The sequence below is a fragment of the Artemia sp. Qi Xiang Cuo genome, chromosome 15 (genome assembly GCF_049724085.1).
Source record: "Artemia sp. Qi Xiang Cuo chromosome 15, ASM4972408v1, whole genome shotgun sequence".
Taxonomy (NCBI): domain Eukaryota; kingdom Metazoa; phylum Arthropoda; class Branchiopoda; order Anostraca; family Artemiidae; genus Artemia; species Artemia sp. Qi Xiang Cuo.
The window spans coordinates 45053105-45072230 of NC_142808.1; the positions used below are offsets into that span (position 1 = coordinate 45053105).

The 19126-nt window shown below is 36.1% G+C and overlaps 1 protein-coding gene across 1 annotated transcript in view; it reads right to left on the reverse strand.

Moving 5' to 3' along the window:
* Positions 1-9738, reverse strand: part of LOC148943726 (uncharacterized) — a 54910-nt gene extending 45172 nt beyond the window's left edge. The window contains exons 1-2 of the mRNA XM_089101481.1: positions 9583-9738; positions 4544-4698 (exon numbers count right to left, since the gene is read on the reverse strand). Coding sequence (XP_088957607.1) covers positions 4544-4698; positions 9583-9625 — 198 coding nt within the window. The 5' untranslated portion in view covers positions 9626-9738. The remainder of the gene's footprint in view (positions 1-4543; positions 4699-9582) is intronic.
* Between the last annotated feature and the right edge of the window lie 9388 nt (positions 9739-19126).

The window sequence follows — 19126 nt, forward strand, 5'->3', positions numbered from 1 at the left end:
ACTACTGCTAGTGCCCTTTTTAACAGTCGAAAGTGATTGAAGGGCAAATAACCCCCCTCTCACGCCCATAATTTCCCCAAACACATCCAATCAAAATTTTGACATATCCATTTTGTTCAACGGAGTTGAAAGTTTTGGAAATTAGGTATTTTAGGATGATAACCCCCTCAGAGCCCTTAGTGCAAGGGCTGTAAGTTATGTCCTGGGGGGCATATAAGATTTATACACAAAGTTGTTGTAGAATTTTCAAAAAGGGCACATTTGATGGGAAACTGAAGGGCTAGTGCCCTTTTTAATAGTCGAAAGTGAGTGGAGAGTAATTAACCCCCCTCTCACGCCCACCAATACCCCAAACACATTCAATCAAAGTTTAGAGACAGCCATTTTGTCCAACTAGTTGAAAGTTCTGGAAATTATGTATTTGAGGGTGACAAATCCCCCAGAGCCCACAGGACAAAGGTTTTACGTTATGCCCTGGGGTCATATAAGGTTTTTATAGATAACATTATCGTAAAAAATTCAAAAGGGGCTCATTCAATTGGAAATTAAGAGGGTTAGTGCCCTTTTTAATAGTCGAAAGTGATTGGAGGGTAACTAACCCCCCTCTCACGTCCAACATTCCCACAAACACATCCAATCAAAATTTTCAGATACCCGTTTTGTTCAACGTAGTAGAAAGTTCTAGAATATAGTTCTTTGAGATTGACAGTCACCCCCCCCCAGCCCTCAGGACAAGGGTTGTAGGTTATGTCCTGGGGGCATATAAGGTTTTTATTGAAAGCGATGTCGTAGAAACTTCAAAAGCGCTCATTTTATTGGAAATTGAAAGGGCTAGTGCCCTTTTTAATAGTCGAAAGTGATTGGAGGGCAACTAGTCCCCCTCCCACGTCCACCCTCCCTTTTGCCCATTATGTTTAAAAACTAAATTTTGCCTTAAGATTAAATCAAAATGCACTGTGTTAATGCTAATTCCCAATGAGGCATCTCAGCAGTATCCCAAGAATGACTGAGGGTAATATATTCAAACTTTTGCCACTGTTTCTGCTCTTAAAATTTAACCAAATCAAAATAGCGTAAGTGTATCCATGGTATCAAAGAAAGTAAACAGATTTTTTTGCGAATGGTATCAAGTTTTCTATTTCAGGTCAACTAGAGGAGGTATGAAACTGAATTAAACACTACTATTTGTGTTCAGATTTTTAAAAGGGAGTATGTTGTTAAAAATTCCGAAAATTTTTCTCCAGCATACAAATAGCAGGCCAAATTATAAAGTCTTAAAAAACGAAAAGATTTAAAGTATTATTTCCATTTTCCCTGAAAAGACTATGTCAATATAAAACGAACAGAAATTAATTAAAAAAAGCTTTTTCCACAAACTGCGTTTTTCAAAGAAAAGTAAAGAACTCCATTAAAGAAAAAATGAGCAAAAATAAAATCAAATAATCTACCAAGCGTGAAACTACTAAAAATCAGCATCGATAAATAAATGAAACCCAAAAGGCACAGAAATTACAATAAATAACTGAGTCAAACCCAAAAAGAGCAGAAATTAAACATGAGTTGGGTTCAAAACCCCTATGCCTTCCCAAGGCCAGAATATAATTTGCACTTTACTTAAAAAAATACAAATGACTGTGCATTGTCAGTTCAATATACATATACTGATATTTAGTAATCAAAATCTTAATGTTATTTTATTCATTAAAGTTATAAAAGTAAAAACATTTATGTTGGTTGTTGGATTTTTATATTTATTTTTGGTTTAATGGAATTCTTTACTTTTCTTTGAAAAACTTATTTTGTGGAAAAAGGTTTTTTTTTAAATTAATTATTAGTGAAGATGGTGGGTGCCGTGAAGATGATAAAAGTAGAATAGCCAAGGCTTAGGGTGTTTTTTTTAAACCTCTAGAGCCTTTTGAGGCTCTGGGTACAAACCTGTCATTGGGTATATTCTGCTAGACGAGTCATTCTTATTAGGGTAACTCGACCATCCGAAATCAAAACAGAACCTCGGATAAGTTTGGAGCAGTTGCTTAGTAACTAAAGATTGCAAGGACAAGGACAGTAAAACCCTGTGCCTCCAGAGCCGTTCAAAGGGGGGAAGTAGGGGAACCAGAGATAGCTGCCTCGGGCGCCACAGTTGGCGGGGGTGCAACTGGGGGTTGCCCACTTTGATTAAATTTTTCAATTTGATTCAGCTCTTTTGGTAGGCCTACTCCTGTATTATTCAGAAAAGACACGAGAAATTTGCGTAATGTACGATCTATGAAAACCAGTTTCATAGCCACAAAGACAAATAACGGTGACAGAATGCATTGGACTTGTCAATTTTAGGCTTCAATACCAACAAAGACATTAGGGGGGGTAGGGTGGGGGTAAGGTTAGGTTACTTTAACCCCCCCCCCTAATGTGCAAATATATAGACCAAGTTATATTATCATATAAACTAAAGTATTCCATTTTCATCATATTTTGGTATATTTCAGAAGGATTAACCTAACTTCACTTCTCGAGTGCGTTCTAAACAACACATGAGTACCATCTCTTTTGCTTATATTTGACTCAGGAGGGGGGCGCTGTAATTAATTTTGCCCGGTCACCATGAGCCCCAGGAACGGCTCTGTGTGTCTCAAGCAAGATTTAATAGAAAAGCATGTATATTCAGTCCCTGTAACCTAAAATTAGGTTACAGTTTGGAATGAGAGACAAAAGCTGGAAATAGAAAGGACTTTACAAACATCACTCATCGACACAGCAGGTTCAACAGCTTTTGGCGCTGGACCGAGCTCAATGTCTGTTGCTTTTTTTGTGGGGAAGGTTTTTTTTTTATTTTGAATGACCCAGGTATACCTAATCTTGCTACCAATCTGATATGAGCTTTTCTGCTGTCGATCATTGTTTTAAATGGACGATCTAATAACAAAACTTTAGTTTTCATTAAAATTTAGTTTTAATTTAGTTTCGTGTGTCAAAAACTATCTCGAACAAGGGCTCGATAATATGTCTTAGACGTAAAATAAATGAAGAAAGTATATACATTGAGTTTTACATACGTCATCAATCGATATAGCAGGTTCAATAAGTTTGTTCAGTTAGGCTTTTGGGTAAAATTTAGGTACCTATGTACCTGTATTATACCACCAACACCCAAGTTTACACTGTGTAAAACTAGAGAAAAAAACCCGGTTTTATCTGTCTGTATTAAGAAATAATTATCTTACGCTAAGTGGAAAACAAGTGGCGGGTGACAGAATACATTGGAATTATAAAATTTGGGCTATATATTTGCACATTAGGGGGTGGGGGCTAGGTTAGCTTAGATTAGGTTAGGTTACTCCCCCCCACCTAATGTGCAAACATAAAGCCCAAATTTGTTTTTAAATATTACATTTTCATCATGTTTTGGTATTTTTCATTAGGATTAACCTAACTTTACTTCTTGAGTGTTGGTGGTATAATACATAAGTACCAAAATTTATTTTGGCTTGGGACAACTCAGCTTAACCCAAATGCACATCTGGTATGAACTTTTTTAGTTACCGATTACTTTTTTAAATTGACATTTAAAATTTAAAAAATTTATTTTATGCAATAGTACGATTGTAAGTCCCATAGATAATCTCTCAAATTGTCAAAAATTGAAGAAAACACACACACACACACAAAAAAAACAATTACTATGCAAATTTAATAATACCAGTTATTTTGCAAGTGATAATAAACGAAAAATATTAATTAATACCAATTACTATGCAAACTTTAAACTCGAGCCATTTCTTCTTCTGAAACGAAATGCTATTTGAAACTTGTTATATGAATTTAGCTGCAAATAATAAACGAAAAAGCTGTCAATTAAGCATGGGCTGTCCAGACATCAAATTCGGTCGGCCCACTTTTTATGTTTTCTAAATTCAAGGTTCTCAGCACTTGGCTGACGTTAATTCTTCACTGGTAATGGCAAATCACTAATAAATGAAAATAAAATGCCTCTTAAATGTACATTTTCCAAAAATAAATTGGCTAAGACAAAAGGTCTGTTCGGAACACAGTAGACAGAATATACCAGTAAGCTTATCGCAGATCATTTCTGGTCTTCGTTCTCGGTGCGAACAAAAAGCTCCTCCCACTTATTTCTGCATTAGCGGGAATGCGGGTTAGTCTGTTTACGATTTTTTCCATGCACTTTTTTGGAAACAAACGGAAAAAGACTAACCCGCATTCCCGCTAATCTGACTTCGCTTATGTTTATATCTGCAAAAACGTTCTCCGGAGCACTCGCACCCCGGTCCGGGTTTTTATAATGGGTGAGATAGAGTATGATCATACTGGATAATTATATGAACTGTGGTTCGGAAATACACCTAACCACTGTAATTGAGCAGGGGCGTCGTCAGAATTTGTCTTGGAAAAGCATGCATAAAGCCTGTCTTATGTATCTCATTTCGATTATATTTGTCTTATTGTCAAACATTCTATAAATTGTAGGGTGGGGGAGAGGGAGTAGTAGCTCCGTTTCCCCTAGCTATAGAAGAAAAGAAATTACCTCAGTTGTTGTTTCGATCGCTGCCAAAGTTGATCTTTTGGATTCCACTATAGTTTCGCCTATCTCCTCCTTCGTGACCCAAAAATTTAGGCTTCGTTTTTCGCCTTTGGGGATATATATGTCATTTGGCATTGGGCCACATTGCCTAGCGTAACCTGAAATCAACATGCTCAGCTTAAATTTTTTTGTTTCTTAAGGCACTTCACTCTTTTAGAGCGAAATTTCGGCACTTTTTTCGCTTGTGGTATTTCAAAGCGGAAACAATTTTCTATGCATTAAAAAGTGTCAGCCTTTTGTAAACTGTCTGGCTCCTTGCGTGGGGGAGGAGGCTTTGACTTAAAAGCGAGAAATTTGAAAATGACCGAAAAAAGTGAAATTGAAATCCATTTCAACCAGCTAACATAGTCAGATTATAAGGCGCTTTCACAGGAATATTAAGGCTAGTAAGGTTCATTAATTGGGGCACTTTGAAAAATCACATACATTGGGTGGCACGTTGCCAACCGTGGCGAAAATTCTGCCGAGCATGGCAGAAAAGAGAAAAAAGAAGGAAAAGAAAAAGAAGAAAGAGAAGATTAGAAAAACAAGGAAAAGAAGAAAAAGAAGAAAAGAAGGAAAAGAAAAAGAATAAAGAGAAGAAAAGAAGAATTAGGAAAAGAGGAAAAAGAAGAAAAGAAGGAAAAGATAAAAAAGAAAGAGAAGAAAAGAAGAATGAGGAAAAGAAGGAAAAAAGAAGAAAGAGAAGAAAAGAAGAATGAGGAAAAGAGGAAAAAGAAGAAAAGAAGGAAAAGTAAAAGTATAAAGAGAAGAAAAGAAGAATAAGGGAAAGAAAAAAAGAAGAAAAGAAAAAAAAAGAAAGAGAAGAAAAGAAGAACGAGGAAAATAGGAAAAAGAAGAAAAATAAAAATAAGAAAGAGAAGAAAAGAAGAATAAGGAAAAGAGGAAAAAGAAGAAAAGAAAAGAACAAATAGAAGAAAAGAATAATGAGGAAAAAAGGGAAAAGAAGAAAAGAAGTAAAAAAGAAGAAAGAGAAGAAAAGAGGACGAGAAAAAGCGGTAAAAGAAAAAAGAAGGAAAAGAAAAGAAGAAAGAGAAGAAAAGTAAAATAAGAAAAAAGGAAAAAGAAAAAAAGGAGGAAAAAAGAAGAAAGAGAAGAAAAGAAGATTGAAGAAAAGAGGAAAAATAAGAAAAAAAAATAAGAAAGAGAGGAACGAGGAAAAGAAGAAAAAGAAGAAAAAGAGGAAAAGAAAACAATCAAAAGAGGAAAAAAAAGAAAAAGAATTGAAAAGGAACAAAGAGAAGAAAATAAGGAAAAGAAAAAGAAAAGAAAAGAAGAATGAAGAAAAGAAGAAAAAGAAGAAACGAAGAAAAAGAAAAAAGAGAAGAAAAGAAGAAACAGGAAAAAGAAGACAATAATGAAAAGAAAAAGAAGAAAGAGGAAAAAAAGCAAACAGTAAAAATTCGGTTTCTGATGAGACAATAAATATTTATGATGAATGATGAGTTAGTGAAATAAAGTAAGAATTTGGTGATGACTGATTGGTAATGACTTGGTAATGAAGTAATAATAAAGTAATAATTAATAAAAAAAAAAAAATTAATTTATGAAATTTTTAGTCATGAATGCACCTCTGTAATAACTAAATCTAGTTATTTCTTTTGCAATTCAGTGCTCAAAGTCGATATATGAAAGCGAAGTTTCAACACCAACATTTCCCAAAAAGAATGTCACTAAAACTACAAGTGACAGATATTATTCTTTCCTGATTTAAACATAGAAGGATACCCGTAAATACTAACCAAATACAAAAGACTACCCCTTTCCACTAGTACCTGGATATTGCCTATTCATGAAAATTTACGGATTTCGTGGATTTACATTATTTTTAATATTTATTTTCATGAACCCTTCGTTCATAATGCCATTTAATGCCAACTAAAAAACAAGATTCAGAACATATTTATACAGCCGAAACCCATAACTAGGCATTAGGAGAGAGTGGCTGCAACACTGTCAAACTAGAAGCAACTCTAAAACCCAATAAATAGAGATTTCGTGAATGTTCTGAAGTAAGAATTTTGTGTCATGGTGTTTAGCTCAGAAGTGGCCTGGTACCAAAATGCTGTCAGAGGAGGTACTACCCCTCCCCTACTTAAATACCTAGAGAACTACCCGTTTCTAAATGACGAACCTGCTTGCTCTTGCGTTGATAGTCGATACTTTTAAAGGGGAGCTTATTTTTGACTTCATATTCATACCTCAAAATGTTATGAAATCTAGAAGAAAACCAGATCAGGCGTTGGTCCAAGAACAAGAAAAAGTATTGAGTGATTACAATATGAAGTTGCTAGGTTAGAATAACATATACAGAAAATGACAGCACGTATTTGGTTTTAAATTAAAAACACTGGGACGTTCAAGGATTTTTTAGGCTTAGGGTTCACGCACAAATGTTCCAAGATTGAGCAAAAGGCTAAAAAAAAACCAGCACTGTAGGAGAGGTGCTGTTCTAAAGGAAACTTCTCAATAAAAGAAGTTCCATTTGGTTCCTTATTTTATGAGACTTCCAAATATCATGGTCACTTTGGTGCTCCTGCATTATTCAGAACACACTCGCAAAGTGAAGTTTGGTTAAAGCTAATGAAATATACCAAAATATGATGAAAATATCTTACTTTAGTTTATATAGTAATATAATTTGGGCTATACATTTGCAAATTAGGGGGTTGTGGGGGTAAAGTAACATAACCTAATCTTACCCCCCCCCCCACCTATTGTGCAAATATATAGCCCAAATTATACAAGTCCAATGCATTCTGTCACCTTTTGTTTGTCTTTGTGGCTATGAAACCAGTTTTCATAGATCGTACATTCAGCAAACTTCTCGAGTGTGTTCTGAATAATACAGGAGTACCGTTACTTTTCTGACAATGTATATTGCCCCTCCCTCCACCCCTAATGATCCCAAGGATATCCCGAGGAGTATATAAATCTAAAATAAAGCATTAAACAATGAGGTTCTTACTTTAGAATATGCAACACATTTCTTTTAATCAGATTATCATGTTTCCTTCACTTATTATCCATTTTTTAAAATCATTAAAATAATATTTTAGTGAATATTCCACTCAATCACGAATATAAATTTCAGACTGTGAGAATATACGGTTCTAACATAGTTCGCGCGGTTCATCATAGGGTCTAATATAGAACCTATGAAGTTTGACCTGACTAAAGTAACGGAGAAATACATTAATAGGTAATATACGGGACCATCAAAGGGGGGGGGATAGGTTTATTGTTGGAATAGCGACTGATACACTGAAAAGAAGCATAAAATAAGGAATCTACTCGTCCTAATTCAATTTTTTTTTTATGATGTTTGCTTCTGAAGAGCCCTCTCCTATGGTGTTACGAACAAATCTCAGTATTTGGAGTGTATAGACTCAAGGACGGAGGTAGAGGTACCTTTGGACCAGGTCTCGCAAGATACTAAATATTCTTGACCTTTGGCCACTTCTTACTTAAACAGTCACTTAAAACTTGCTCTTTTTTTATAACCGCCGCCCCCCAATGAAAACAACAAGAAACAAATCATGTCTTCCAAGAGGAAAGGGGGAGGTAGGTTCTTCAAAAATGTCTTCCCGAGGGATCATTGACGCCTGGATGGTCTGTTTGCAAGTGTTCATGGAGGTTTCATTCAAATAACTCACCCGCTTTCCAAGATAGACAAAAGGCCTCCATCTAGATTTTTACCCCATTTCATTCCCAAATAGAGCTTTATCCAATATAGTCGAAACATTTCAAAAGAAAAAGTGAGATAATTGCAGTTTCTAATTTTTTTTTTTAGGGATACAAGGAACACGGAAATAACTTTGGCTGTATTGTTCTTCTAGCGACAAAGCTGTAAAAAAATACCATCTTTCGCATAAAAGTGTCATATATTTATAATATTACGTAAATGTTACAGGGCTAATTTGGGAAAGAGAAAGGTGGTCCAAAAGAGTACTTTTGTCTCAGGCTTTAAGTTCAATGGTGCAGAACATGCCAGTCCTAGCTATAAAATTAACAGTGAGTCTAACAAAATTATAATTGTGAAAAACGGTCCTTTCCGAGAGTTCCGCCAGGGGAGGGAAGGGAGAATTCCCTCCCACCCCTTTTAGGATATAAAAATTCAATTAGGGGCAATATTTATTTGGTAAAAATTGTCATTTATAGGTCCCGGTAAAATTCTGCTTTAGCAACTTTTGGCTATCTTGGAAAGGGACTAGGTTAGAAAGTTGAAACTTACAGGGATGGGTCTATAGGCTAAAGTATGTTCCGGGAAGGTATTTTGAAGTACCCAGCTCCACTCCTTCTCCCTCTAGAGGGTTTTGACATTTGATGACCTTTAAAAATCTGTGTGTCATAAAAGTGAAACCTTGCAAAATAGATCATCTGCTTCAATGAAGTAAAAAATTTTTTTTCAGCTTCACAACTTTGCTCAATCCCAATTTATAAGGTTTTAAAGATATGCAAATACGTTTCCTAAATTTTGAAAAAAAACATTGATATGGCTTAAAATTCTACTCAAATAACAAGAATTGCATTTTCAGAACTAAAGCCAGAGAAAAAAAAACTGAACTAAAGCCAGAGGAAAATTAAGGTAAAATGTTGTTTTGTCAAAATTTCAATAGGTTCAATAGACCTGTCATATAGGAAAATTTCAGGACCCTCTAGAGGGAGGAGTGGAGGTAGGTACTTCAAAATATGTTCCCGGGACATTCTTTAGCCTTTAGACCCATCCAAAAAAGTTTCATTTTCCTAACCTAACCCTTTTCCAAGATAGCCGAAAGTTGCTAAAGTAGAATTTTACTATAGGCCCCCTTAGAAAAATTCCACCAGGGGAGTATCTAACCCATCTTCCTCTTAAATGCGGGGGGGGGGATCAAATAAAAATCCAAAAATCCAAACACTACAGTCTTTTTGCTGGTAAAAAAATCTGGCTCCCTTTAGAAAAATTGGCCTTGTAAAATAACAGGAATAAATCAAAAGCATACCTTTTAAAATAAGAAAGCCAAGGAATATCGCGATTTTCAACATTGTCTAAATTTCCTAGTGTCAAGTCAATAACCTTAGATCATTATATCTTTAAAACAAGTAATACAGTTTTTCTAGACTCGAGCGTCTACGCAAAATCTCGACACTAACTTTAAAAACTTGGTCCTGAAGCTGTTTCTACTGAAGAAGCTCCTACCCGGGGGCAGACCATTCTGTCAGCTAACTTTATATTGCATACCTTCATTGATGAATTTAGATAGATTATATGGGTAAACCCTCGGTTGTTTATGACGAGATAATGATGGGGAACCCATTGAGTCATACCCCAGTAGCCTATAAAACTAGACAACATTTTGACCTGAATTTAAGAGCCAGAATGGACGCCATAAACTGCGTCAGTTTTGGTCCAGCGGTAAGCCACCTAAGGTTGACCAGGGGCGTAATTTGCTATGGGACAGAGGAGGGGGGGAGGGGTTTAACTGCCCCTCCCAGACCCCAGTTTGACCTCCCCCCGCTGAAATTTAGTTTCTTCAAAATCTTGCCAAAACTAAGATAAGCCTGCATAATTTAAGCATCCACAGAAACGGGTCAGATTTCTTTACCTTCATGGTACTCATTTTTCAGTTTCCACTGTCATTTTCGCTTGATTTGGGAAAATTAGCTCCAACTTTGCCATACCCCTCCCACACCCCTCTAGGATTTTGACGAAATTACGCCACTGATGATGCTATGCTGGCCTTAAAACCTTGTCCAAAGTTCATGCTGTGTCCAGTTCCTAAGTCGTTTTAGACGGTTTTATTAGTTGATATGAGAAGCAAAAATAGGGACCAGACTCTGCAAAATATTGTGGAGAGGTTTCACTATTAACCCGGAGCTGCGCCATATCAGAGGCAATGCTGTAGCGTTGCCTATAGTAAAGGCCAAACGGCTCCAATGTTTTATTATTTATTTTTTTCCCAGAGGCACTTCATATGGAAGGGGTCGTAGTTGAAACTTCAAAGGGAGCTCATTCGATTGGAAATCGAGAGTTCTAGTGCACTTTTTAATAGTCGAAAACGATTGGAGGGCAACTAGCCCCCCCACGCCCATCATTTCCCTAAACACATCCAATCTAAACTTTGAGATAACTATTTTGTTCAGCGTAAATGATTTCCAGATAGAAAATATGTTTTTGAGGAGGATACTTCCCTATAACCTTCGGGGCAAGGGTTTTAAGTTAAGCCCTGGGTTTATATAAGGTTTTTATAGAAGGTGTTGTCGTAGAAACTTCAAAAAATGCTGATTCGATTGGAAATTCAAAGGGATAGTGCCTTTTTTAATAGTCGAAAGTGATTGGAGGGCAAATAGACCCCCCCCACCCACGCCCATCATTCCCCCAAACGCATGCAATCAAAATTTTGAGATAGCCATTTTGTTCAGCGTAGTTGATTTCCAGATTAGTTCAGTCTTTTAGAGTCAAAAGAGATTAGAGGGCAACTAGCCCCCCCCCCCACGCCCCTTTTTCCCCAAATGTATCCAATAAAAATTTTGAGATAGCCATTAAGTTAAAAATTGCTCAAAAGTCAGATAACAAAAGCTCAGGTGTCGTCACAACCCCCAGGGCCCGGGGGCAGCCGTTGTAAGCTATACCCTGGGGCATATATTGTTCGCATGAAAGGGATGCTCGTATAAACTTAGAGAGGGCTCATTTGATTGGATATTGAAAGTTCGAGCTCACTTTTAATAGTCAAAAGAGATCCGAGGGCAGCTAGCCCCCCCACGCCTTCTTTTGCAAAACCCAAATGATGAAATTTTTGAGATAGAAATTTTGTTAAAAATAGTTCAAAGGTCGGATAAGAAAACATCCGGTGTCAATAGAACCCCCCAGGGCACAGGGGAAGGTGTTCCAAGTTACGCCGTAAGGGCATGTATGGTTCTTATGAAAGGAATGCTCGTATAAACTTCATAGAGGGCTCATTTAATTGGAAATTGAAAGTTCTAGTTCACTTTTTAAGAGTCAGGAGAGTAAAACTAGCCCCTCCACGCTCTTTTCCCCCCAAACCCGCCCGCTACAAATTTTGAGATAGCCTGTTTTTTGTAAATTTTTCAAAAATTAGATAACAATAACGACCCCCAGGGCCCGGGGGATAGGCGTCTGAAGTGTTTTCCTGGGGGCGTATATGGTTCTTATGAAAGGGATGCTCGTATAAACTTCAGAGAGGGCTCTTGTGATTGGAAATTCAAAGTTCTAGTTCACTTTTTAAGAGTCAAAAGATATCCGAGGGAAACTAGCCCCCTCCCACACCCCTTTTTACCCAAATGGATCCAATAAAAAATTTGAGATAGCAATTAAGTTAGAAATTGTTCAATGGTCTGGTAGCAAAAGCTTAGGTGTCGTCGCAACCCCCCAGGGTCCGGGGGCTGGCGCTGTAAGCCATGCCCTGGGGCATATATTGTTCGTATGAAAGGGATGCTCGTATAAACTTAGAGAGGGCTCATTTGATTGGATATTGAAAGTTCGAGCTCACTTTTAAGAGTCAAAAGAGATCCGAGGGCAGCTAGCCCCCCCACGCCTTCTTTTGCAAAACCCAAATGATGAAATTTTTGAGATAGAAATTTTGTTAAAAATAGTTCAAAGGTCGGATAAGAAAAAATCCGGTGTCAATAGAACCCCCCAGGGCACAGGGGAAGGTGTTCCAAGTTATGCCTTAAGGGCATGTATGGTTCTTATAAAAGGAATGCTCGTATAAACTTCATAGAGGGCTCATTTAATTGGAAATTGAAAGTTCTAGTTCACTTTTTAAGATTCAAGAGAGTAAAACTAGCCCCTCCACGCTCTTTTCCCCCCAAACCCGCCCGCTACAAATTTTGAGATAGCCTGTTTTTTGTAAATTTTTAAAAAATTAAATAACAATAACGACCCCCAGAGCCCGGGGGATAGGCGTCTTAAGTGTTGTCCTAGGGGCGTATATGGTTATTAGGAAAGGGATGCTCATATAAACTTCAGAGGGGACTCATTTGATTGGAAATTGAAAGTTCTAGTTCAATTTTTAAGAGTCAAAAGATATCCGACGACAACTAGCCCCCCCGCCACACCCTTTCTTCCCAAACCCATCCGATAAAAATTTTATTATAGCCATTTAATTAAAAATAGTTCAAAGGTCAGATAAGAAAATTTCCTGTGTCGACGGAACCCGCCAGGGCCCGGAGGCAGGCGTCACGAGTAATACTCTAGGGGCATATATAGTTCTTATGAAACGGATGCTCGTATAAACTTTGGAGAGGGCTAATTTGATTCGAAATTGAAAGTTCTTGTTCATTTTTTAAGAGTCAAAAAGATCGGAGAGCAACTAGCCCCCCCCCCTCCTCCACGCCCTGCGTCAGATAAAAATGCATCAGATAAAAATTTTGAGGTAGCCATTTTGTTAAAAAAAGTTCAAAGATCATATAACAAAAACTCCTTTACGTATGGACATTTCGTTAAAAATAGTTCAAAGGGCAGATAAGAAAAACTCCTTCGTCAACACAACCCCCCCCCCCCAAGGGTCGGGGCAGGCGTTGTAAGTATTGCTCTGGGGGCATATATGGTACTTATGGAAGGTATACTCGTATAAACTTCAGAGAGGGTTCATTTGAATGGAAATTAAAAGTTGTAGTTCATTTTCCAAGAGTGAAAGAAGATCGGAGGGCAACTAGCCCCTCCCGCCCTCCACGCCTTTGGGTGTATCGGATGGATAAACCCATCCGATAAAAGTTTCAGGTGACCATTTTGTTAAAAATAGTCCAACCATCAGATACTAAAACTCCAGGGTCGAAACAACCCCCTAGGGCCCAGGAACAGGCGTTGTAAGTTATACTCTGGGGATATATATGGTTCTTATATAAGGGATACTCGTATAGACTTCAGAGAAGGCTCATTTGATTGAAAATAGAAAGTTCTAGTTCACTTTTAAAGAGTCAAAAGAGACCGAAGCTTAATCTAGTTCCCCCACGCCCTTTTCCCCAAACCCATCCGATAAAAATTTCGAGATAGCAATTTTGTTAAAAATAGTTCAAACATCAGATAATAAAAACTCCGGGGTTGACACAAGCCCATTTTATACTTTGATATTGTTACTTTGATATCAGTTTTGACGCTTTGATGAATATTTGATTTTTTTTAAGTTTGATTTTGAAAAAAGGAATTTTTAAAAACTTGAAACTTTTTGCAATCAAAAACGAACAAAAATTAATTAAAAAACAACTTTCCGAAAAATAAGTTTTTAAAAGAAAAGTAAAGGCCATTTTAATATTTAAGCTCAGCAGATACAAATACCTTTTAAAATTCAAACTCAATACGACCAGAAATTACTATCAAAGAAACCCAAAACGACCAGAAATTAAATAAACAATCATAGTAAAAACATACAAAAAGTAATAATATAAAAGAATAAATGCATCTTAAAGCGAGTAATGCTTAGATTGAATAGGAAAACCAAGCTTGAAACGAAAAAAAAATATTTTCCTGTTGAAGTATAAATAAAACTTAAAACGAACAGAAATTAAATAAACAATCAATGAAAACAAACAATATATATTAATGTAAATTAGTAAGTAAATCTTAAAACGAGTGAGACTTAAATTGAATATGCAAATCAAGCTTGAAACGAACAAAAATCACAATAGTCAAGTGTTCGGGTATGACCTCATTCTCTCACTGTAAAAGTCTAAAACATACTGCGTCATTGGCGCTTTACTGAAAACTATATGCGTCTTGAACAGTCGTGGAAAGTATAAACAACATCAAATTGAATATTTGATGTATAATGATACTAATTGAGGAAAGTCCATCAGTTCAAGAATTTGTTTCACTGTAATTGTATTTTTATTTTCAATGCCTTAAGAACTGGAAAAGAAAATACTTGTAATATAATCCGTTTCCAGTTAAGCGCCAATGACGCAGTAGGCTTTTGGTTTTTATTTAAAGTTAGGAAAGGAGGCAGTATCCAAACACTTGTTTGTAGGGAAACCATATTCGTCTTTAACAACTTTAAAAAAAGCTAATAATTTAATCTCAATATTTGATATATAATTATATTAATTGGTGAAAGCTCATCAGTTCAAAATGTTTATATATACTATGAATATATAACGAAAATGAGTATAATGACTCATTAATGACTATGAGTATAAATGTTTATATATACTCTTATTTCTTTTCCTGGCTGCGAATACTGATGACATACGCGTGCCTACCTATATAAAAATTTAATGAGCTCAAAACCCCTATGCCTTCCCAAGGCCAGAACATAATTTGCACTTTACTGAAAAAAAAAACAAAAACAAATGAATCAGTTTAATATACATATACACTGACTAATATAGTCAGTTTAATATACATATACTGATATTTAGTAATCAAAATGTTAATAATATTTGATTTATTAAAGCTATAAAAGTAAAAACATTCATAGTTTTTCAGTAAAGTGCAAATTATGTTCTGGCCTTGGGAAGGCATAGGGGTTTTGAGCCCTACTCCTGTTAATTCCTGCTTGTTTTCAGTTTGACTCAGTTATTTCTTGTATTTTCGGTTCGTTTTTGGGATTCATTTATTTATCGATACTGATTTGTGGTAGTTTCACGCTTGGTAGATTATTTGATTTTATTTTTGCTCATTTCTGGTTTAATGAAGCTCTTTACTTTTCTTTGAAAAACTTATCTTGTGGAAAAAGCTTTTTTAATTAATTCATAAAAGAATACAAAGAGCAAATAATGGGCTAAAGGAGAGTAAATACGGTCCGTGGAGTGAAAGAGTGCAATGAAAAAAAAGAGTGCATTTCAACAAAAAGTGTGCAAGTTGGCAACCCTGATCTCAACCATTATCCAAAGCCAGACAGAGATGCATCTTCTCCGGAGAACATATAAACAAGTTGAAACATAAGCGACATAAGATTTTTTCATGGGTAGGAACGCGTATGTCATCAGTATTCGCAGCCAAGAAAAGAAATAAGAGAAATCGGGAGTCTAGGAAATAAGGAAGATTGCAATACGTTGAAGAGATAAAAAAGGAAAGAAGAATAATTGGTATGGCTGTAATAATGCAAAAGGTAAAGAATGAATTTATAACGATAATACTGAATAAGAGCAACCCAATACTCAATAAACCACTTTACGCAGGCCTGAAGGGCCAACCAACGTGTCTGTCCTGGTGCAGGATTTCGATGTGTTTGGCGTTGAAATAACTCCTGATATTCGGCATATTTATCTCGCCTGGAAGCACATCTGTAAAAGTAGGCATAGGCCAAGTCTTCTAGTGTCTTGGGAAAGGACAAGTATGCAAATACAAGCATGCAAAAATGAGCATTTCACATTCAAGATATGGGGCACTATGGCTTTAATTAGCGTTGAAGAAGATCTATTGGCTCCAAACATGATTTTAGTAGTATCTGCACAAAATCCAACAATATTTTGCCAGGGAGTCGAGTTTTTTCAATGACTTGTTTGATATAGTTAGTCAGACCCTCAGCCGATTCAACACTATACTTAACCATGTCCAGTACTTCGACATGAAGTTTTAGTTCTTTCTTGCTAAATAACATTACAATGATAGCTAGTTGCCAATTAACAGTGCAATCAGTGGTTTCATCAATTATCACAGAGAAAAAAGTATTTTGAGAAACCCGACTATCTGGTTATGTAGTACCAAAGAAAAAATTATGTCACAAAATTGTTGTAACTTTCCGTTTACCCAAAGTGACCCCTTCCAGGGTCTTGTCTTTCCGATATAATTTTCTTTGGAGAGGGACCAAGCTGTCTGCAAGACGTAATGGCAGATAGTGTATTTTAATCCATATCAATGTTTTTTTTCTAAATTTAGGAAATGTATTTGTACATCTTTGAAACCTTATAAATTGGGACTGAGAAAACCTGTAAAGCTAAAAACCGTTTTGTTGAACTTCATTTATGCAGAATACATATTTCGCAAGGTTTAACTTTTATAACACAAAGATTTTTAAAGGTCACCATCTATAATTGTCCTCTAGAGGGAGAAGGAGTGGAGGTAGGTACTTCAGATTACCTTCCCGGGACATATTTCAGTCTTTAGACCCATCCCTGGAAGTTTCATTTTCTTAACCTTTCCCTTTCCAAGACGGCGAAAAGTAGGTATACTAGAATTTTACCATATTGTTGTCCCTATTGTGAATTGACTAAGGATCAGATTTGTTTCCACTGCCTTAAGGCAAGCAAATGTCACTTGCTTCTCTTCTACAATTGCTGCACAGCCTAACCAATACTTCCTTATGTTGGTAGTTTACACCAATCAGAGCCATTGCTTAAAAATAAAATAGATACTAGGTTTTCTAGTTAATATTTGACGGTTCAGCTTTTTGAAATTTTGGCAATGTAAGCTTGTGTTGTGTTGCTTCCTAGACTTTTTTGAAAAAAAAAACTGAGCATAGACAAAGACAATGTTTAAGAATTTTTTAACCTTTCATTGGAAAAAAATCAAACTTTCCCTGAATCAAAGTAGGTCTCCTTTATAGAAATAATCACTCCTATTAGTCCTATATCAAATGATCTTCTAAGAAGAAGAATGCATTTACCACGATAGCATGGTGTAAATAATTAGCTGGTTCCTGAGTTCAGAGTTACCGTCACACAGGGTTAACCAGCTTTACAAAAATTAAATCATTCATTTTGTTAATAACTTAAATATGCATAAAAACTTGACAGATATCTATATTTTAACAAATATTACATTAAGTTTTTAACATTAAACCTTTTATTTTTTACCAGGTTTTTTTAAGTTAAAATTTTCCTATAAAACAAATCTCATTATTAACTACTCAATCTTTTTCAAAATAATTTACATCAAAATTAAATCTGAAAAAAATTTTTTACGCATAGATCGCATATATTGAAAATATAGACGCCAAGACAAGGTTGCCAATTGAATTTCTTTCCGACCGAAAGAAACTGACATAAAAGGAAAAAGGGGTTGATGAAACCGTTGAATACCCCCTTAGGGAGGGGGTGTGACCATGGGGTAAGTACGGATCCAGAGCATTAATTTAGGAGGGGCGGCAGTGCCAAAAGGGGAAAATAGAACACCCCCCATCTAAAATTTTGTTTAAAGTAATTGAATTAAGGCCCGGTTTACTATCGACGTAACGTGACGCAACGAAAAGTTAAAACAGTACTTTAATAAGACCATTCAAGCAGGGTTACAAACTGCCGACTTAAAAAAAGAGTGCAAATCAAGGCCAAAATAGAGTGCAAATTGTTAAAAAAGAGTGCAAGTCAAAAAAGTGCTCACTCGTGGCTGCCGGCGCTTGCGCAACCCCTTTCACTCTTTCGACCACTCTTACGCTATTTACAAATAATTATCAATTATCCTATGATGAATAAACATATTATATTTTAATTTTTCAAATGTATTTAAGTAAAGTTAGGAGGACTTCCTGCTTAAATCAAACTTCTAAATAATGGGATAGACAATGATTTTCATCGTTTTTTTTTAGCTAAACAGGTAATGCTCTGCTTGAAATGTGCTGGTGTTTATTTTGATTGCTTGGATCTTAAACTGAACTATAATTGACTTCATCTAATGTTTATAAAAGGTTTTGTCTCAAGCAAAGCCAAGCATAGATTAAATACATAACCTCACCTAAGTACATTTTCCCCCCCTTAACGCCAAAAAGCAATAGTTTAAATATTGTAAATGCAACGAGAAACCACGGTTTGTGATCCATGTATCTCTTGCAAATACTTGTTTGACTGTTTTTTTTTAATGTTTCTGTATACAGTATATAGCGATAGCGCTGAGTAGGCTACCGTATAATGCATAAGTACCAAAAGGTCTTTCTGGGTTGTTTATCCTAACAACACAGATGTGCAAATTAAAATTTTCCCTGTAAGCATTTCCTATTTGGAACTCTGTCAGTTAACACTAAAAACTGAATTAGGTGATCCCCTAGCAATATCAAAAGTTTTGGCTATGATTACCCTTCATTTTCGACCCATTACTGCTGGTGTTCTAAAACGAGATTCCCAATAGTAAAGTGGTATTCATTTGCCCTGATATTGACTGCTATTTCAATGCTTTGCCCAAGACAGCTCAGTAATCGAATGGACTATTAAAAAGGTCGCTTATCAATGTCTGGCTATGGTCTTTGCTGTTGGCTTTCTAAGCTCTTTCGCTCTGGATTACCTCTGGCTAAAAAATATATTGTACCGGCTGTGAAAGATTTTGCAATCTCTACACTATACGATTGGAGCTCTGGCAAGGATTTTAAAAAATGTGCTTCGGAAAATATTAGGTCCAGTGCGCAAACCCTTGGCAAACAATTGAAATCTCAACAAAATCGAAAAGCTTTAAAAAGGTCGGAAAAAGTGCACCACTCGTCAGTCTCTACTCAGGTCAGAAACGAAAGACATCACCCGTGTCAGAGAAAAGGAGGAAAAAGACTACACTTAGAGTAAACAGAAGAAGAAACTCCAAGAGTAGAATTGTTTGATCAGAACTAGATTTCTTTGCATTAGCAGGACAATAGCAAATTTATTGCACAAGGGTTCCCAGCCTTC